Source organism: Bombus huntii, chromosome 4 (assembly GCF_024542735.1).
Source record: "Bombus huntii isolate Logan2020A chromosome 4, iyBomHunt1.1, whole genome shotgun sequence".
NCBI lineage: Eukaryota > Metazoa > Arthropoda > Insecta > Hymenoptera > Apidae > Bombus > Bombus huntii.
The window spans coordinates 8925239-8944957 of NC_066241.1; the positions used below are offsets into that span (position 1 = coordinate 8925239).

Here is a 19719-nt window from a genome sequence, read left to right on the forward strand (position 1 = left end):
CGTATCGCGACTTGGACTTGTATTGACAAATTTAAAATACATCGACGACTTCACCTAATAATAATCTCATTAATCAACCTCCTACAGATCGTTGTCTCGATGGAAAAATTAAAAAAAAAACATTTTTTTTATTCTATATTTTCGACTTCTTTTTTCGCGTAAAATCACCCCCTTTCCGCTTGTACCGCCAGTTACCAACTACCTTTTTTTTTTTTTTTAATGATGTTTATTTAGCACAAGATACAGTTTTAAATACATATTGGTATTCACAATAAACGGTGAATTTTTGTAATGATGTGTTAGGCAAAGGTACCGATACGCGGCGGTACGACGTAGCCATGCTATATTATGTGTGGGCGCTTTACATTTTTCGTGTTTAATACAATTTTTGGGTTTAAGCCGCTGGGGAGCGGAGCTTTTATACGAATTTGTTTTTTTTTTATTTTTTCTGTCCTGAAAACTTGGTCGCAAAACAGGACGAGTTACCAACCACCCTGTATATTCGTTTGAGACGTCCAAAGCAAAGTTCGCCTTACCTCGTTCGTTTTTCGGGCGAAACGGGGACGAAAATGTTTCTCCACGAATCATTCACGATGTTCGTCCGGAACGAAAAGGTGTAAATTCGACTTTAACGAATTTCTTTTTCGAGGTCGAGCGAAGGATAAGCGCGAAGAGACACGCGACGACGGCTACGTTTTAAGAGTGAACGCTTTCGTCTCGACGCTCTCTTCTCGTTCGTTTGCCCCGATCTTTCTTCTTCGGAAAAACCGATAAATATCGAAGAGAGATATTAAGAAGGTCGTAAGTTCGTTGTTACGGCGTTTAAAAGTTGCCGGGTAAGAGCAACACACCTTTCCCTGAGTTAGGGTGTCGAAATCACCTAAATATAGTTAAGCTATTTCCGAATTCGGCATAGCGCGTGGAAACGCGCGTCCTGAAAACGAATGGGCCTGGCTGTCGGTGATCGAAAAAGGGAAAAAGAAGGAAAACCGAGGTGTCGAATGGCTGGAGGGTGGCGCAGAGGAAGGAGAAGCTGGTCGACGGTAGCCGAGTGATACGTTCGCGCGAGTGTCGCGCGACAATGAGAAACTTGTTAATTTTCCGAGCGGAGATGTTTGTACAGGTGTGCGCGATCGAGCTGCTTTCGATGTCTACGTTCAGTCGTGGCGATGCGCCATCGTTCGAGAGCGATAGGCGGTGGAAGATATTTTTCCAAGATCGAAGAAACGAGAAAGAAACCGGCGGAAGGAGCTGAAAAATATCTGAAAATCAGGACACGCTCGAGAAGACGCGAAACCGAATGAGATACTCGTGAAAAACGATGAAAGATGCACGTATTACAAAGCTGGGAATCGGAAAATCGGGGAAAGAAATTCGCAGAAGGCGTTGGCAAACGTTTGAAAGCGAGCAAAGTAGGAAATCGAGAAAAGATAGTGAAAGGAAGAGACAGCAGCATCGAGGGAAAGAGAAGAAGAAACAAGAGATTAACATTTGCCACGTATCGCGAATGTTAATAACGTAATAAAAATAATGTAGCAAAATTGTTAGAGTTTCATATTGTATGTCTCCGTTTAGGTTTATACGTTGTTGAAATTAAAAGACTGCGAGGTTATACGTCACTGTTAAAGAAGTATAGACAATAAAAAATATAAAGGATGCTAAAGGTCCTTTATTATGCTAAATATAAAGGTCCTAAGGTAAAATTTGAGTTGCAATTTTTCAGTCTAAACGTCGAGTACGAAAAACGTTAAGGTTAGAAAAGTAGACCATGAGTATATATCAAAGAGAAAAGTAACGGGGAAATTCCTAACCCGCAGGAGAACAGCCATGAATAAGTAAATAAATAAAATATATTTTAGTGCAAGCCAAGCAACGAAGATATAGTGCTGCCTACTAAGAAAATAACAGGAAACGAAAGAAAGTGGCAGTCTCGAGCGAATTAGGCGTCTGGCCAGGTATACGCGATGGCGAATCAATTTACAGGAATAGAGGGCGCGTATATCGAGATGGTGATACTACGGTGGCCCTACGATGGGCGCAAGACGTAACTAAGGTGGCGAGGTGGGCCGACTCGAACGCGGCAGGTTCTTGCTGATCGGCGACCGAGAGGGTGCCGAGTTGTATGGCTGCGCGTATCGTATTCACGGTGTCTCTGTTTTCGGGAATCGTAACTCGATGTGCGAATAGGGTTTCCAGGTACAACGATCTCGTGCCTCTGGAGATCTATTAGAACGACCGATCTCTCGCCTTTCGACCGATTTCGTTTTCGATCATAACGATCCGATATCGTCGCTCACCACGTCGATCGCACGCTGAGAGAATTTTTTAAAGACGCGTTCAGGGAGCTACTTTCAAATCAGCCACAAACATTTCATCGACGCAATTTCACCAAAACCAGCATACGAAATCACCGACCAGTCGTTTCATCGACGTCGTCTTCTGACGAAAATTGTTACGCTTATCGTCATACGTTACCGTCCGTTATGCACAGTCGCTCCCCTTACTCAAATCTATGCTATTGATATTTTTTACGACTCCCATATAACTCGCTTCTTACGACTGTTCAACGGAAAAGGTAACTCGCAAACTGCAGTGGCGGTCATACGCATACGCGTAGCAGAGAATTATGTACCTGTATGCAATACGATGTTAAAAAGCGTGGTCGGAGTGAAACCTGCCCCAACCTTGAAAAGATTCAAAATAATCCAAATCTAATTTTCTTTTAAGCAGAAATGAACGTGGGTGAAGTTAGATTTTTTACAGGCCACGCATACGTACGTCAGGGTTGCAACTTTGACAATATATAAAAAAATTGTGGAAATTTCTTTCAAGTGGCTCACTTTTTGTAAATATTTACTTGCATAATTTACGTTAATTAATAAAGTACCAACGCAATACGTCGTAATATCGTAGTAACTTTTATCATTTCCTTTTATCTTTTCATGCATGGAAATGAACGTTTAGATACAGATGCACGATTAGCGATGACATATGACAATTAATATACTAATTATCGGCAAAGAGAGAATGTCATCCCTATAGATAAACATCGTCGGCGAACTCCGTGTCAGTGAAATCGTGTCGACGAGGTGATCGTCGATAGTTCAAAGGTAACCCGCATTTAGACCAAACGACCAACAACACATAGAGCGAGAATGATAGAAATCGTTCGTGCGCGTTTAACGTACCAGTGATTTACAACCTTTTTCATTTCGTGACATAAATTAATTAGGGAAATTTTGTGGCACCGTCGAAAGATATCGTGTTCGTTTCAAGTCAGAGCATTCATACCAGACAGCTATTGTTGCTTTTATACTATGATTTAGAGAAAAAGACATCAGTGTTCTTGATTAAATACAGTAGCTACAAGAAGTAGATACTTCCATTTTCCAATGAACCGTTTTTTATCAGGTTGCATACTTCATTTTCATAATACAATGGAGTCTCGGCTATTCGAGTTCCGTATTATTCGAGGCGCTTCCAACTTTACCATAACTTCGTTTTTCTCGAAATTTTAGCACGAAGACTGCGAAAGTGTACATAGCCAGGTATCGTGAAAACAGTTAATCAAACGTTCAATCGATTAAATACGCCTACAACATACGATACGCTTATACAAACCCAAATACGCGTACAACCTTAAGCCATCAAGATTTTATTATACGACTCATGAATACTAATAAATTATTCCGTATTACTCGAGGTAGGCCTGGTTTACATCGCCTCGGATGATCAAAGATCTACTGTACTCTTCATAGTTGTATAAAAATACCGCCAAAAGATATGAAACTTGATATACTTGAACTTAACGAATCGGTACGTAAATACCGTAATAAATACAATGGAGTGCGAGTCCTCGTTGCACATTGTATATTCAGCTATTTTATATTTTGGAGATCGTTGCCTCACACTGTTCGAAAATCGCGTTAAACCGTTATCGTTCGTAAACTCGTTTATCTCATCAAAAGATTTATCTCGCTTCGCGACGATCGCGGTCAAATAATTCAGCGAACGAATTCAACTAAACGGCGACGGAACGCTTGTTCCCGCTTAAATTTCACTAACAAGAGGATCGTTCGCGCGCTTCGTTTAAACGCACCTTTACGCGAAAGACTTTGTGCGCGCATTCGCCAAGCAGCTAGATCCCAACTTTTAACACAGACGCCACGATACAGAGACGTGTGCGTATGCGAGCGCGTGTGCCTGCTCGCAAGTCTGCGTTCCAGATACTTTGCGCCTTTAACTCGACTCTCGCGTGACCGTCGCATCGTTCGCCTTTCCACCGTACCCTCGCTATCGCACCCTCGCCCTTGGCATCGCCATCATCGGAGGCCTTCCCTACCGAAATATCTTCTTACCCTACCCCTTTCACGAAAAACGCACGCGTCCTCGTCCCACGACACGGAATTACCGGGCCGATCCTCGGCTAGAAATTCCTACACGCGCGAAACTCGAAAATTCCATCTCGAAAATTTCCATCGAAAACAAAAATTTCCATAGAGTTGGTTCGCAGAGATGGCGCACGATAGGAGAGCGAAATGTCGCGCGAACGATCGAAACGTGTGGTATCGATCGAGGCGAACACGGTGGACGCGGCACGTGGAACCGCAGATGTTCCAGGAACGGATCTCGCTCGCGTATGGAATCGCGCAACCGCGACTGGAGTTCCGCGAAAACACCGTCGAAGATCTCGATCGTGATCCTTATCCTGCAAGAGCGTGCGGCCGAGCGCGTTCGCCGAGCAGGACTTTAACTACTTGCTGTGTATCGATTAAACGCGCTCACCTTGACACGAGTCGTTTCCACGAAGTTGACCGTACGCGAACCCTCACCGTTGAACTTTACAATGCCAAAGACGAAGCGTTTATTTTCGTCTTGCGATCGAAAACATTTTGCATCGCAGGAGCCGCGATGGCTCGGTTGTACTGCTGACTCTTGCATTCGTACGAGAAGTATGGCCTATGGTGTTCGAGTGTCGGTCGTCCCTTTTTGGCTGGCATCTCTGCGAGTTGATTTATCGTCTTTAGTTCAATTTCTGGTGGTTAGGAACTCGCTTACAACTTTTTACGTCCCTCGTGATCGACTGTTCAGAAATTCATTCTTATCCAATCTGTTAGTAAGGAGACAAGCTACCAGCGTCTCGCTGCCGATAACAGACGTATTAGGTTGTCCGAAAAGTGTCGTTCTTTTACAGACGCGTCTTCTACAACGATGTATCTTCATACAAACATGAAACCTGATCTGTCGAACGTTGTGATCTTTATTTTGATAGAACAAAATGGATCGTACGTAATTCGATGAAATAATATAAAACGGAAAATATTGTGCATCTATTATTTCCTTATAAAACGAAAGAAACTTTTCGGACGACCTAATACTTGCCCACTCGCTTACAGACTACTAGTACTCACGGTATTGGAGCCTTGTAAGCGAGTACCGGACTGATCGTCGCAGGAAACTTACTCTAGCAAAAACGAGAATACTCGTACGCATTGTTTCAACGCGATAGTAGTCGCCGATGATCTTAACAACTGATACGACTGGAATACTAATCTAAATGCTATCGTCGGATCATAGGTGACCACGAGAGATTACGTTTGCTAGTCAGATTGCACAATTTTATTTCATTATCTTGTACGATAAGGAACAACTGTAACGACTATTATCGTGTAAATTGCAGAATACACATTGGAACGAAGCATGCTAGAATTATGTTCCGAATACGATACCAATTAAGCGTAGAATAATAAAACGACAAGTTCTCGCCGTTTCGCGTAATAAACAGCGACTCGAAATTTACGCGTACAGATAACGACTCGGTAAAGGGCGCCGCTTCTCTGTTCCAGAGCTATACTTTCCTCAGTCGAACTTGGCCGTAAGGATACCGTACCTGGCGCGGGACGATGCACGCATTTCATGGAAGTTGAAGCTGCTCGAGCTGAGGACGCTTCGAAACGATTCGACGGAACCGAGTCGCGTGAACTATCGCGTCACCGTGCCCCGCGAACCGACAGTTTCCATAGATTCCGAGACGAACAGCTTGCTACTGCACGGTTTTTCAAAGAAAGGTAAGTGTAGCAGATGTTGTTCGATCTACGCGTTTCGCTTCGATCGCAGACGTTACCGCGTCTTTCGTTTCCCCGCTTGCCAAGGCGCGACCGGATCCGATACGATCGTCGTTGTGGCGAAAGAAGACGACAGCAACGAGGCCGTCCTGGAAATCACGGTGGAACCATCTCGTGTTAACGGGACGGAAATCAAATGCGCGGACTACGTTCAGGTAATTAGATCGTCGCTGCACGGTCTATTTCGCGAGACTCTGTCGCTCTATCGTTCAACGTCGTTTCGTTTTCAGGACATGTGCTTCTGGAACGCGTCCAGGTATAGGATATACGAAAATCAGCCGGTCGCGATGATCGGTACCTTCGGACCTGGCATTTACACCGACCTTTGCTCCAATTTTCACGTGACCGACTACAAGCTATTAAACGGCAAGTCACCCTTTCTTTTCATGCTCGTCGTCGCGTCTCAGCTATAGCTCGGCGATAGAGAATCACGTTTTCTAGACAGGAAGAAGGAATATCCCTGTGCGCTTCAACAGAAACGGCATACGCCTCCGCGCCTAACTATTAGGACGTTTATCGATTTTACGTAGGATGCGATGGTTTGTTCAAATCGTCGATCGAGCGGTCCATCGATCAGGGTTTTGCATTCGAGGTGGGGAGGGGTGAATTTGTAAAAATTATTCGCAAGAGTCGCGAGAGAAACGCGATGAATATGGATCAGGAATCCCTTCGCCTCGGCGAAGAAGTTCACGCGCGTTTATTACACGCGAGGTTCAGAGATGTTTGTTCAAAAGCTTAATGAAACCTCGAATTATCATAGAAACTTTAACAGTACGAATGTATCACCAAGGTTGATTAAAGCGACGATCACGAAGTGGACGTAACACAGTGGACATAAGCGAGCAGAAATTCAACGTCGTTGTGATAAGATTTCTACCTTTCCACGAATATACGATTTTTCATTCACCTCGAGATTCCATGGTCTTTGTAATAAATTCCAGATATACACAAGTCGAGCCACAGGGGATAATAAATATCGTTGAAGGCTTCGGCCAGAGCTTAAACGTTTTTGAAGTTAATCTGGTTTCCTGTAAGCGTCCTAATATCTTACGAATGGGAGTGTATCTGTCCGACTCTCCCGCTCGAGGAAATAAATCCATCGAACGCGTGCGCGCGCGCACGAGCCGCCAACTCCTGGAATTCCCGGAAGGCGAGTCAAGCGTTCGTGGAAAAGTAGCGGAGAACGTACGAACGTCCGATAATTTCTAGGCACGGAATACTTCCACACGTCCAACGACACGCTGTTCGCGAACGCGTTCCTGGACAGAGACGCGTTGGGTCCGCCGCCTAGAGGCCCCGGACCGCGAGTCGCCGTTCAAGTTCAGTGCATCGTGTGGGACGAGATCACCGGAATGCAGTACGCACCGATCGACACGCTGCACATCGACGTCTTGGATCAGGACGACAATCCACCGATGGCGCAGGGCAACCACTCGATCGACGTGATTCTTCCAGAATTTACCGCGGTGAGTGACGCGATCCTGTCCAGCTGTTTATCAGCCGTAAGAATGGATTGTCCTCCACTTTTGAGTATCATCAGAGTTTCATTCGTGAACGACGAAGACAGGCCATCGAAGTAATCTCCATCGTCGTCGATGATATTTCGCCTGGTTTTCTTGCGAATACCATCGTGATATAAACTTGGCGTTTTGCCCCTGTAGTCGGTGCAAATGTTCGTTTTCAAATTTCTCAGGACCTCCGGAACGTGGTCGATCCTCGAGATCGAAATCGCTCCGTTTAGATCGCTGGTGCCAATTTCTGCGCGTTCGCCGGTAAGATTCGCTTCGTTACAGATCACGCGAACCATTTGGATGGCTCCAGTCGACATTTCTCTCGGATCAAACGCGAACGGCTTACAGTGTCGAATACGCTGTTCACTGCGAGCCGTCGCGTGCGCTAATCGACGTACTGCAAGGTTTTCCGTCAATGCTACAGAATTAGGAAACAGCTGTAGAATATTTCCATTCGATCACGCGAGGATTCGCACAATCCGACTGGATAGTCGGGAAAAATTCATTCCTACACTCGCGTTACTCGTTCCTCGGAATGTTTCGAGCTCCTACATCTGCACTGCGCTTCTGCTTGTTGCGCTAAACACACATATATCTACATACATTGTACACGCACTACGTCGATGAAAGGAAAATCTCGTTAGCGAACGGACGACGAATCGTTTAAAAAGTCGTCGACTTAATCAGTGGCGCATTGTTGCAGCGATCACGAGGCATTGTTTGCAGCGTGAAAAGACACGGAAGCGACGAACGCGACAACGGAACCGTCTCGAAGAATCGTCGGGAAGGAAAACCCCTTCGGGGTCTGATCTTGATTAAGCCCGAATCTCTTTTCTACTTTCGCCGCCTATCCTCCCGCGTTTCCCGCTTCTCCTAACGTCCCTTCGCGTCGCCCCCGCGCCCGAGTAGGCGAAATTTTTCTCGCTATTCGCGTAAAAATCTTGTCATCCGTGTCGTGTCGATAGGGCGACAAACTGGTGGACGACAACAAGCTGATACTAAAGGACGCGGACGCGGAAAGTAGTAACCGCTACAGCGTCCGTATGCTCGGAGACGCTCACGACGCCTTTAACGTCTCCCATAACACTTTGCCGATCGAAGTTCCCAGAGGGATCCCGTACACCGCCATATTCACCAGTGAGTCGATATTTACGAACGTATTTCCCTACAGTTCGATCGTCCTCGCTTCTTTCTCGATAAGGATCTGTCTGCATCGGGTAAATTTCTGTTTCCTCCGTTACAGGAATATCCGCAAAAACCACTCTTCTGCCAAAGTCTCCGTATCGCGTGATCCTGCAAGTGAAGGACGAGTCTCTGATCCCAGGACACGGAGAAAACACGGTGAGTCAGAGTCTATCGCAGATAGCTGGCGCGAACGAGAGAAACGCGGGTCTTCTTTAAGAGCCGCGAGGCGAAGAAGAAAATTCGGGAAAACTGGAATAGCAGCGAGCGAGGATTCGGGAAATTTTTTCCCCCAATGATCTGACTGCGGATTTTTGTGCGCTCGTGCGAAATTTTTGCGCTAATACTCGGACGAGCGGTTTCAAAATTGCAGTTAAGATTGTATTTATATTATCCGATTAATCAATTTCTCAGATTTTGTTAATATAAGAATTTACATAAAGTTAGACGAGTAAAAGAGTTATAGAAGAACAAAAGTTAGATGAACGTAGAATTTTTAATTAAATTTGAAGCTGGTCTGAATTGAAATTTTACCGGGTAAACTTGGCGTTAAAGTTGCGCGAAATGATATATGCAAAACTATGGAAAGTATCGAAATCAAAGTACCTTTTCATGACGCTTATCGCAAGAAATAAATTTTTACGATTGCATTAGTTTCCTTGTTTATATTAGTAGAAGTATGAAATTGGAATTAAATATTCGCGGTTTAGAGACGATGATCCGCGTCGATGAAGCTGCCTTTAACGAGAAACTCGATAGAAATACGCGCGGTCTTGTTTCCAACCTAGTTCGAACTTTTCTTTCGCAATTTCGATGCTGCAAATTCCACGTCCGATGTTCAGTCGTGAATTCGTATCTCGAAATGAGTTCCTGATAACAAATAGGAGGGCAGCGATCAAACAACATCTTCCTGGTCTCAGCTGGCACGGATCCATTGGCGTAATCGCGACTCGTTAAACAATTAGATAGCAAAGGCTGCGAGAGTGTTAGCTGGGTGCGGTTTCGAGGAGCCGATTAAAGGAAAATTAATGGGATCGTTCCGCGTCGAGAAATTGCACGGCGGCGGACGCGTGGGCGGAAGCTGCCTATTATCTCCGAGCAGAACTTCCGATTTCAACGTTTAACCGAGCCTCGCGTAAACGCCCACTAAAAACTAGTCGAAAAATTCGGCGAATCGGCCGGGATTTCGTTTTCGCCGCTTTCTTTTTCCGTGGATTGACAATTTTTCATTCGGCGTCGCGTTACCCTGTCGGAGTCAGCTCATGGCCGCGTCTGTTTCACGCTCGATTGGATGAACGAATTTGTAATCGAAAACAGTCGACGATGAATATTTTTCTCTACTTTCGCGACCATTCCTGAATACCAGCTATTATTTTGGTCTTTTTACGCGAGAAAAGGGAAATTCACGAGACTATGGTTACAGTAAAATCGTATCAGGGACGAATTCACGTTCTGACAAACTCAATAAATCGATGCAATCAAATATGATAATATACAGGGTGGTTGGTAACTGGTGGTACAAGCGAAAAGCGGGTGATTCTACGCGAAAAAAGAAGTCTAAAATATGGAATAAAAATTTTTCGTTCGAGGCTTTGTTTTCGAGAAAATCGACTTTGAATTTTCGCTCGGTACGCGTGCACTTTATCGCGTCTCGTTATAACGGATCTCACTGTAGATCGTTGTCTCGATGGAAAAATTAAAAAAAGAAAATTTTATTCTATATCTTCGACTTCTTTTTTCGCGTAGAATCACCCCCTTTCCGCTTGTACCACCGGTTACCAACCACCCTGTATATAATAGATCTTTACGACTGTATCCACTGCAGTCATCGGATATTTCATCCGTCACTTTCCATTCCATTCACTGCAACCATGGCTGCGTATCTATTGGGTTGGCAACTAAGTGATTGTGGATTTTGTCATTAGGTGGTATTGTCAAAATCCGCAATCACTTAGTTGCCAACCCTATAATACATATATACAGTTTCCGAATGAATATGATGTTTCTATATACGTTACATAGTTACGTTATGATTTCTAATTACAGTATACGCGTTAAACAAGTGTCGATAATTTCTTCAGGAATCGGAAGATTCCCGATTCGGTACAGTATCGGTTCGATGTCTATCGAAGAAGAATCGATATCGACGATTGGTACCAAATACAAGAATCCTTCGCGTGACACGGAATTCTTGCGACACGACTCTGCTCCGCCACGTTTCGAGAATTGCAGAAATCGGAGAAATTCTTATAAGGAAGAACTGCGAGGAGAATTTTTAAGTGCAAGCACCGTCACGCGCCGGTTCAGATTTGCGCATGGAACTTTTGAATATCGAGATTTTGAATCCATTTTTAGTTGGTAGAATATTAATCCTTTGCACTCGACAATTGCAATTTTTTCGCTGTAGGTAAGCGGCAACTCCAAGCTCTCTGAAGAAAAATTGATACTTTCCATAACTAACGTAAATAATATCAATACGTAATGCTTTAAATTAATTTATTTTTAATTGATTTTGGAATCTAATCACCAATTTTCCGTTAATTCTTCGTTTCGTGTAACACGATTTCGCACGACATGGCGCTTTTTCGCAACCTAACTACCGCGTCATACCGAGAGATATCTAAAATTTCGATGTCTTATATGGAGTACTTTGGTACCGAATTGATTGAGTATTATCAATACGTAATTTCGGTATCGATCCAATCACTAGCTATATGACACTGTCTAAGATGTTGGGCGGACTACCCACTAAAAACTCCTTCTCATTCCATATTCCGTGGTGAAAGGTCACTCTCAGTCTCGAAATACTGCATAGGCAAATACTTCTAGGATCCTGGATTCCAATTTGCATAGCCACCCACGCACAGCTTTGCGAATTTGGTAGAAGAGGTAACGAATTTCCAAATGAAGTGACCAAGAGAGCAAGGCTTGCCTCTGATAGCTGAACATTTTTTACTTTTATTATCTCGTTTCGCTTAATTTCGACTTCCTTGCCCGGGGATGCACGCGGTTCTACAATATTTTTTCTATTTCTAGGAAAATGATGAAAATTTGGGGCAAAAACAAATAAATAATTCGATTTCTCATTTCCCTTCGATTTATCATGAATTCTCCGCTCGAGGTTATTCCTAGGTCGACATATCTACACGTTTGAAATACATCGCATAAAGATGTGTCGTTGTTATTGCAAAATCGTCTATGACCTTGGAAACTTAAAAGAATAAAAAATAAAGGAAGAAAAAAATAACCAGCAAGGGAAAAAGACATGTACCGCAATATGCCTCGTTCTGAACTAAACATCTTTTACCTCCATACATTTTTTTGCATATGCAAAAGTAACAAAGATACTAAAGTGGATAATATAAACGAAACACCCTGTACATAACTACATATACCTATGTATATCATAACTTAAATTTCTAGATTAAACAACTTTTACCTCCATACATTTTTTTGTATATGCAAAAGTAACAAAGATACTAAAGTAGACAAGATAAACGAAACACCCTGTACATAACTACATATACCTATGTATAACTTAAATTTCTAGATTAAACAACTTTTACCTCCATACACTTTTTTGCATATGCAAAAGTAACAAAGATACTAAAGTGTACAATATAAATGAAACATCCTATACATAACTACATATACCTATGTTTATCATAACTTAAATTTCTAGATTAAACAACTTTTATCTCCATACACTTTTTTGCATATGCAAAAGTAACAAAGATACTAAAGTGTACAATATAAATGAAACACCCTGTACATAACTACATATACCTATGTTTATCATAACTTAAATTTCTAGATTAAACAACTTTTACCTCCATACACTTTTTTGCATATGCAAAAGTAACAAAGATACAAAGTGGACAAGACAAATGAAACACCCTGTACATAACTACATATACCTATGTATATCATAAATTAAACTTCTCCTAACGCATATATCTCTGTAAAATTACTACAATACGATATCGCACGTTTTACGTTTGTCGCTGATAGCTGAACATTACACTGACTTTCTACGGACCGGAACATCGAACGACCACGACGACCGTGTCGCCGATATCATCCGGGAAACAGCAATCCTTCACGTATCCCTCGATCGTGAAAGTCGCACGGCTCGCGCCTCGTTACACCCGAGTCGCGAGACCGACCAGCGAACCGCACACCTCGATAACTTTCAACGTTCACGGGTCGAGCGCGTTCGCCATCACTCACAAGGGCGGTATAATCTACGTCGCTGACGAGGATCTGCTGAAAACGGAGCCAGCTAATTTGGTGTAAGTGGTCACAGCACGTAGGAGCCTCGTTGACCCGTGATCGGTCCGTACGATCGTGCGTAAAACATTTCGACGATTCGATCTATGGATCGATGTTTCAGGCTTAAAGTGAAATGGAACGCGAAAGATCGTCCGATCTCTTCCAAAACCGTAAAGATCAATTTATCGGCTGTGTCGATGTCGAAGTTAGACACGTGTAACCATAGCAAGATCGGCCGGTTGCATTCGTGCGCCAACGCGGAAACGCCAGAGGACTGCGAATCCAGTTGCGGAGTTGGCAGCGGATTTTACAGGTGACGATCGCTTTCCTTTCGCGTATGTCGGAATTTAATGTAGGAATTTAATATATCGTAATATTTCGCTGCTTGGCAGCGACGGTGGGACAACTAAAATAACGTCCGGATAAAAGATCCGCGTTATGTTTCTATCTCCATCATGCGAAACGGTATACGTTAGATTTCCGCCAGTTTTGCGTCACAGGGCAAAGTTACCGTTTATGATAGCTATCAATTTGGCTTTAGTTTCGCGATAACGCTGGCTCGTCTTATTTCCTGACGCTATTTTCGGATTATACTATTATACTAGGATTATATAATTTTCGCGCATGGTGCATCGATTATCTCGTTTAATAAGAATCGATCATTTCGTGATTATCTCGCGATATGTCAGCCGCCTTAGAACGTCACCGAAACGACTCGCGCGGATTTCTTTGCAAATTTCAGAAAACCTCTGCTTTAAAATTTACATCTTTTTAGTTTTGCCACTGTCGACTCCAAGCGTAATTTAATATTTCCATAATGAATATATATAAACTTTCTTCTAAAACTATGTAACACTGTCTCTCGTGGGTTCTACTCTTAACTCCTAACGTAACTCGCCTTCTCACATTCTTTCGCACTCGTGCTCTCTTCATACCTGTCATTACCAATCGCGCAATCTGTCGTTGAGTTTCTCTCTTCGTAAATTCATTACCATAACTGCAGACCGGTTACATGTCCAAGATATTCAACGAACAATAATTCTAACAGTGCCTGCCCTCTCCCTCTCTTCCTCTCTTTCTCTCTGGCTGCTTCCCCTTAACTCGTCGTACGATCTCGCAATCGGTCGGATTTTCAGCAAGGGCAACTTTTCCGCTCAATGCGTATGGAGATGGAACAAACGTCCGAACCAGGGTTCCATAATGTCCGAGTACTATCCAACTTGTTCCCCGGATTTGTCTCACTGTCCCGATAACCAGTGCGACGAGCTCGAACGGTTGGATCCTCGCATTTGTCCCCAGGATTGCACCGTTGAATGTGAGCTTCGTTCTTTTACCTTTTGCATTCTTGCTCTTCCATCTCGCTAACGCTTCCATCGGCGATAATCAATTTTAACGTTCCAGCGGACGTCCACTTCGCTCACATGAACAAGAACGGACGCGGCATCAAGAGCGGCTTGGGAACTTGCGCGTGCAACGATATGCTGCAATGCACGTGCAACGTGGATCATTTCCGCGCGCAAAACGACAGTCCTGGCAGAGGCGGCAAACAGGGAATGGATGGAGAGGAGGGTAAAGATGGAAAAGGCGGGAAATCGCGAGACATAGAGGAGGAGATTGTGGTGACCGGCGCCCGAAAAGGTTCCACGATCATTCACTGAACCCTCGTTGCTTCGCGCATTAACCCCGCTGTCTTCTTTAGAGATCGTTTTACGCCCGATCCTCTTCTTTTATTCTAAATTTCTCGAGTTCCAGGCAAATACGAAACAATATCGACAACGCGTCGATGTGCGTGATTCCGGCGTTTTTAAGTATCGTAGAACTTCGTTTATCCGGATCAATCGGGGTTGAGGATATTTCCGATAATAGAGGCTCGCTCGCTACACCTATCAGCTGCTGTTATTCAATTTCTAGCTCGAGATAGTAGAGGCTGACGTTCGGATAATCGAGCCTGAACAACAATTTCGTCACAGATCGTGTCCAATTATGTATCAGCTCGGATAGAGCACACGGACGCGTACGACTTCGGAAGTCACGTTCGTATCAGAGAAAGTACGCTCGAGCGTAGGTCGAATAACGAAGGCTCGGTCACAGAGTTCGCATAACCGACGATAAAAGAACAACTGGTTCGTATAAACGGGGTTCGGATAAACAAACTTTTACCGCGTATATTATAGTATTTTTTTCGAATAGTAGAAATATTTTTGCTCGTTAAACGAAGAGTAAGATTAAGAGATTAAACTTGTAGGATCGCAACTGGATTAAACTCTTTCTTTTCTTTTTACGTAGCACCTCAAGGACCTTGTGGACCTATCTGCATGATAAGCCTGATAGGAGTCAGTTTCGTCGTGCTGATAGCGATCATCAGTTTTCTCGTTACTTCGAGATACAGGTAGGTCACTGGTAAATTAATTATATGGTTCTGCCTGGTCAGTATAATAACACTGGCGATGAAAGAAGTCGAAACGCGCGAAACATGACCAAAGGCTAAGCGTTCGTATTAACGCGATGTTTGCGCAAACGAGAACGAAACACGAGTTCTCACGACAGCTGGGGAATTACAGCTGGCCAAATTCTAGATAACTCTCGAACGAGCGCTTTGTGCTCGAGTCACGTCGATCGTTCGATCCACCACCGAACAACGAGTTTTCGAAAGAAAGGGGATTCCTCTCCGAATCCGATTCTCCAGTATTTCGATAACGACGTTTAATCGGTAGAACGACGACCGCGCATATCGAGCCCGCTCAGAATCAAATGTTTCTTTTGTCACTCGATTGCCCGAGGTATCGATACGATTCTACGATAAAAACTTGTTATCACCGACGGTGGCGGACAGAAGGAAATTTGAAATGCGTATTTGCATACAACCAGGCTGCGGATATTTATGCAAATTCATATTTTTATGAACACGACTGAAAGAGTAGCACCCAGGCAGAGATTTATTCTACTTAGCAAATACCGTGACAGGTATTACGCTTTCAATATTTTATACAGGGTGGTTGGTAATTGGTGGTACAAGCGGAAAGGGGTTGATTCTACGCGAAAAAAGAAGTGGAAAATATAGAATAAAAATTTTTCGTTCGAGGCTTTGTTTTCGAGAAAATCGACTTTGAATTTTCGTTCGGTACGCGTGCACTTTGTCTCGTCTCGTTATAACGAATCTCACTGTAGATCGTTGTCTCGATGGAAAAATTAAAAAAAAAAAAATTTTATTCTATACTTTTGACTTCTTCTTTCGCCTAGAATCACCCCCTTTTCCGCGTACACCACCAGTTACCAACCACCCTGTATATTTTCACATTAAGTGCAACTTTTCATCCTCGGATTTCACATTTCTGAATGATTTTTATACAGTAACAATCACCTATATTATTACGTCTATTCGTAGTTTAATTGTCCTTGTCAATCGCAGCCTTTTTTCTAAAGTGGTGACGTTTTTTATACGGCTTTTCTTTTTGCTTTAAACTTCCCTTTGTCCTCCACTTTATTTCAAGACGAGATATACAGCCAATATATCACACGAAAGCGAGTTTAAAAGTTTGTCTGCACACGAAATTGAAGAAACTTCCTCGTCGTATCCGCGTGAATGTTGGCGCGCGTCTATCTCGTAAAAGTTTGACAGTGGATATTCCGACTGACGTTCGTCGATGAGTACGACTGGCCGACGTAGATATTTCTCGCGAAATGATCGTCGACTTGCCGCGTCTATCCCGATTTTAAAAGTCGTCACGACACGGCAATATGATCGATGAGAGGATCTTACGTTTCAGACTGACTGTGAAGCAAGCTCGACGAAACGGAAAACGAAGAGTCGACGATGACTCGAACGTAGTCGGCATATTATCCTCGGACTACATTGACAGAGGCGACGGTTTGCTTATCGGCTTGGACACCTTCACCGCAGCCAATCGTCACCTACTTCTTCCGAAAACGTGCCCGGTAAGCAGCGACTCTTTGCCTCGAATCATTCATTTTCGTTACTCCTACGCTAAGCTCAGGATTCATCCGACCGACGAATATAATTCTTTGCCTCTCACCGCGTTGCAACTTTGTACGTGATCGTTTGTACCTATCCTTTGGTACAATTTCGGGTATTTCGCGTACGCTAACTCTAGAACTACCACAGAACGATAGTAAAAACGAGGTAATCTTTCATTTTCCATACATCTACAACGATGCATTGTTACAGATTTCAACGACGAATTAAAGCTTGTAAATCTTACCGCGTTATAAACTCTGTCCTATTATTCGCGCTTTAATTTCTTCGATACAAAGTTTCATACTTCAGTAGCGGCCGATAGTTCTACCATTAAGTTAAATAAGATATTTCGATCGATCGTATTTCGTTTTCTTTTGAACCACATGCACCGTTACCGTACGTGTATCGTACGTTTTACGGCACGTTGCAACAAAGATACAGCGACGGAAATGGTTAACTGACACTTTCATGGACTTTGTTCCTTGCTCCTTCGCGCATTGTTCATTACCAGCGGTAAAATCATCGTAAAGCACGAAACGAGAAAAACGGTGCAACGGAAACGTCGGAGACGTTGAATCGTTTTCGTTGAACTATTTCTCCAGCCGGATCCTAAATGGGAATTCCCACGAGCGCGATTGACCATCGAACAAGTGCTCGGCGAAGGAGAATTCGGCCGCGTGTTGCGCGCCAAAGCGATCGACATCGGTGGAATTCCAGGAGCCACCACTGTTGCGGTGAAAACGTTAAAGGAGAACGCGTGCGCATCCGAATTGGCCGACTTGCTGTCCGAGTATCAACTGTTGAAAGAGGCTCAACATCCGAACGTGATCAGGTTGCTGGGTGCGTGCACCACTCCCGGAGCGCCAGTCTACCTCATCATCGAATTCGCGGAGTTTGGCTCGTTGCGGTGAGTACGTAATCTTGCTTGCTGTTGCACGTCCACGGAGCGGAATGGAATTCCGCATAACGAGATTCGCCCAGAATCGCCGGACGATAACCGCTTCACGAGAAAACCTTCGTCGCGTCGCGTTAATTGAATTCTTCTTGCATCTCGCATTTTCATGGAACGCGGAACGAGGGACGGGCTCGTTTAAACGCGAAGAGACAAACGGCGACGAACAGGCGGCGACGCGGCGTTACGGCCGTGTCAACGCGCGACTCGCTTCTTCCAGTCTCCATATTATCACAATATATATTCCTCTTTATGCGGTTTCTTTTAAATTTCTAGCCATGTACGCGTCTAATGTTTTATCTTACGTAGCAGGACTTTGTCCTATCGACGATATTAACCAGCGTAAAATCGCTTGAAGTAACGTTGAAGGTCTTCAATTAATATTAAATAGAAAGGAAACATTCAGGATAAGCATAGTCATGCATTATCATTTTTTAATTGTAATACTAAGAATTTGGCTTTTATACTTTTTGCATTTAATAATAAGATGCAAATAAATTTTTTACATTGTGTACAGAAGAACGACGTTTCAATGTCTCTTCAGCAAAAGTTCCATCATCCTTTTTTCATAGCTTCCAGACACGTCACTTTATTTTTGATTCTGTTTAAGAATTTCTCTTGAACGTAATGTTGTCGGAACACGTTTTCTCTCTTGCGTATATGGCGTTACTTGTGCATTTGCCAATTTTTCCAGAGATAATGGTCGTCTCCAAAGTTTATGTCTATATTCCAGTTACGCTCAATTACAGCGAACAAAACGTATACATTATATGCTCTGTTCGATTCCCTTTTGGTCGAATAACACGCAACCATCGTCTAATCAAGGACATCAATTGCGTTTTTAGTATCGTTATAATCTTCAACTATAAGTGGCTTTCTAACTTCTTCGTTATTGATACATTTAGCTCTGCGCAGTGTACTTTGTAAAATAATTAATATACTTTTCTTCGGCACGTACGTATTCTAAATTACGAAGACCTTCAACGTAACAACTTTCCTATCGCGCGGAGACGATATTCATTTTGGGGGAAATTTTTTATAACGTTTCTTCGGAAAGGAATGTAAGCGTATGTCCTAAAATTTCAAGTAAAATGTCTATCGAAAACTACTTGTACAACAGAAACAAAATTCACGTTGGTTCAAAGAGCGCCACGTTCTTACGACCAAGTTTACTCTGCTACAAATACGATAAAAAACGGAGCAGATTCGGTTTTATTGCCGAATCGCTTCGTACATATGTACAGAACGAAATCGAATGTTGAACGTGATCGAATCGGTGATTTCAAGGAGCGTTCACATCGATATAGTTGTCAATATTTAAGGTACTCGATATTATCGTACGCGAGAGAGCCTCTAGACTCTAGACGATCGATATATATTGTCAATACAGTATTAAAAACCTTAAATATTGGCAATAACACCGATCGTCTGAACGCTCCTTTCCCATGTACATCCATGTGAAAATGTACATACGTACTACTACACGAGACAAAGAATTGATTCGGTAAATGAACGATTCGTCCTAGTATGAATAAACCGTAACTCAATAATAGTTATTACACGCTATAATGAATCCATTGATTGTATATTTGGAAGCTGAATGGCGAAAATGTAGAAACGTGCGAACGCTACTTTCGGGATTTGTTACGGAGTGATTATCGATTTGGTAAAAGTACCGCACAGTTTGAACAAGGTGTAACG

At 43.2% G+C, this 19719-nt stretch overlaps 1 protein-coding gene and 1 long non-coding RNA gene across 3 annotated transcripts in view; one reads left to right on the forward strand and one right to left on the reverse strand.

Annotated features, from left to right (window-relative positions):
* LOC126864798 (proto-oncogene tyrosine-protein kinase receptor Ret-like) overlaps positions 1 to 19719 on the forward strand; it is a 35518-nt gene that overhangs the window by 12328 nt on the left and 3471 nt on the right. Inside the window, exons 2-14 of one of the 2 annotated variants that reach the window (XM_050616559.1) lie at positions 5847 to 6068; positions 6153 to 6280; positions 6356 to 6491; positions 7335 to 7591; positions 8602 to 8773; positions 8880 to 8977; positions 12830 to 13110; positions 13212 to 13403; positions 14227 to 14405; positions 14492 to 14728; positions 15377 to 15479; positions 16858 to 17026; positions 17669 to 17973. In XM_050616559.1, coding sequence (XP_050472516.1) covers positions 5847 to 6068; positions 6153 to 6280; positions 6356 to 6491; positions 7335 to 7591; positions 8602 to 8773; positions 8880 to 8977; positions 12830 to 13110; positions 13212 to 13403; positions 14227 to 14405; positions 14492 to 14728; positions 15377 to 15479; positions 16858 to 17026; positions 17669 to 17973 — 2479 coding nt within the window. Of the gene's footprint in view, positions 1 to 5846; positions 6069 to 6152; positions 6281 to 6355; positions 6492 to 6563; positions 7592 to 8601; positions 8774 to 8879; positions 8978 to 12829; positions 13111 to 13211; positions 13404 to 14226; positions 14406 to 14491; positions 14729 to 15376; positions 15480 to 16857; positions 17027 to 17668; positions 17974 to 19719 lie in introns of those variants that run through there. The other variant, XM_050616558.1, reaches the window with a different exon arrangement.
* Positions 11287 to 12830, reverse strand: LOC126864871 (uncharacterized). Its single transcript, XR_007689359.1, has 3 exons — positions 12558 to 12830; positions 12258 to 12424; positions 11287 to 12125 (listed from the first exon to the last, which is right to left on the reverse strand). It is a non-coding gene; the product is annotated as an uncharacterized LOC126864871 (long non-coding RNA).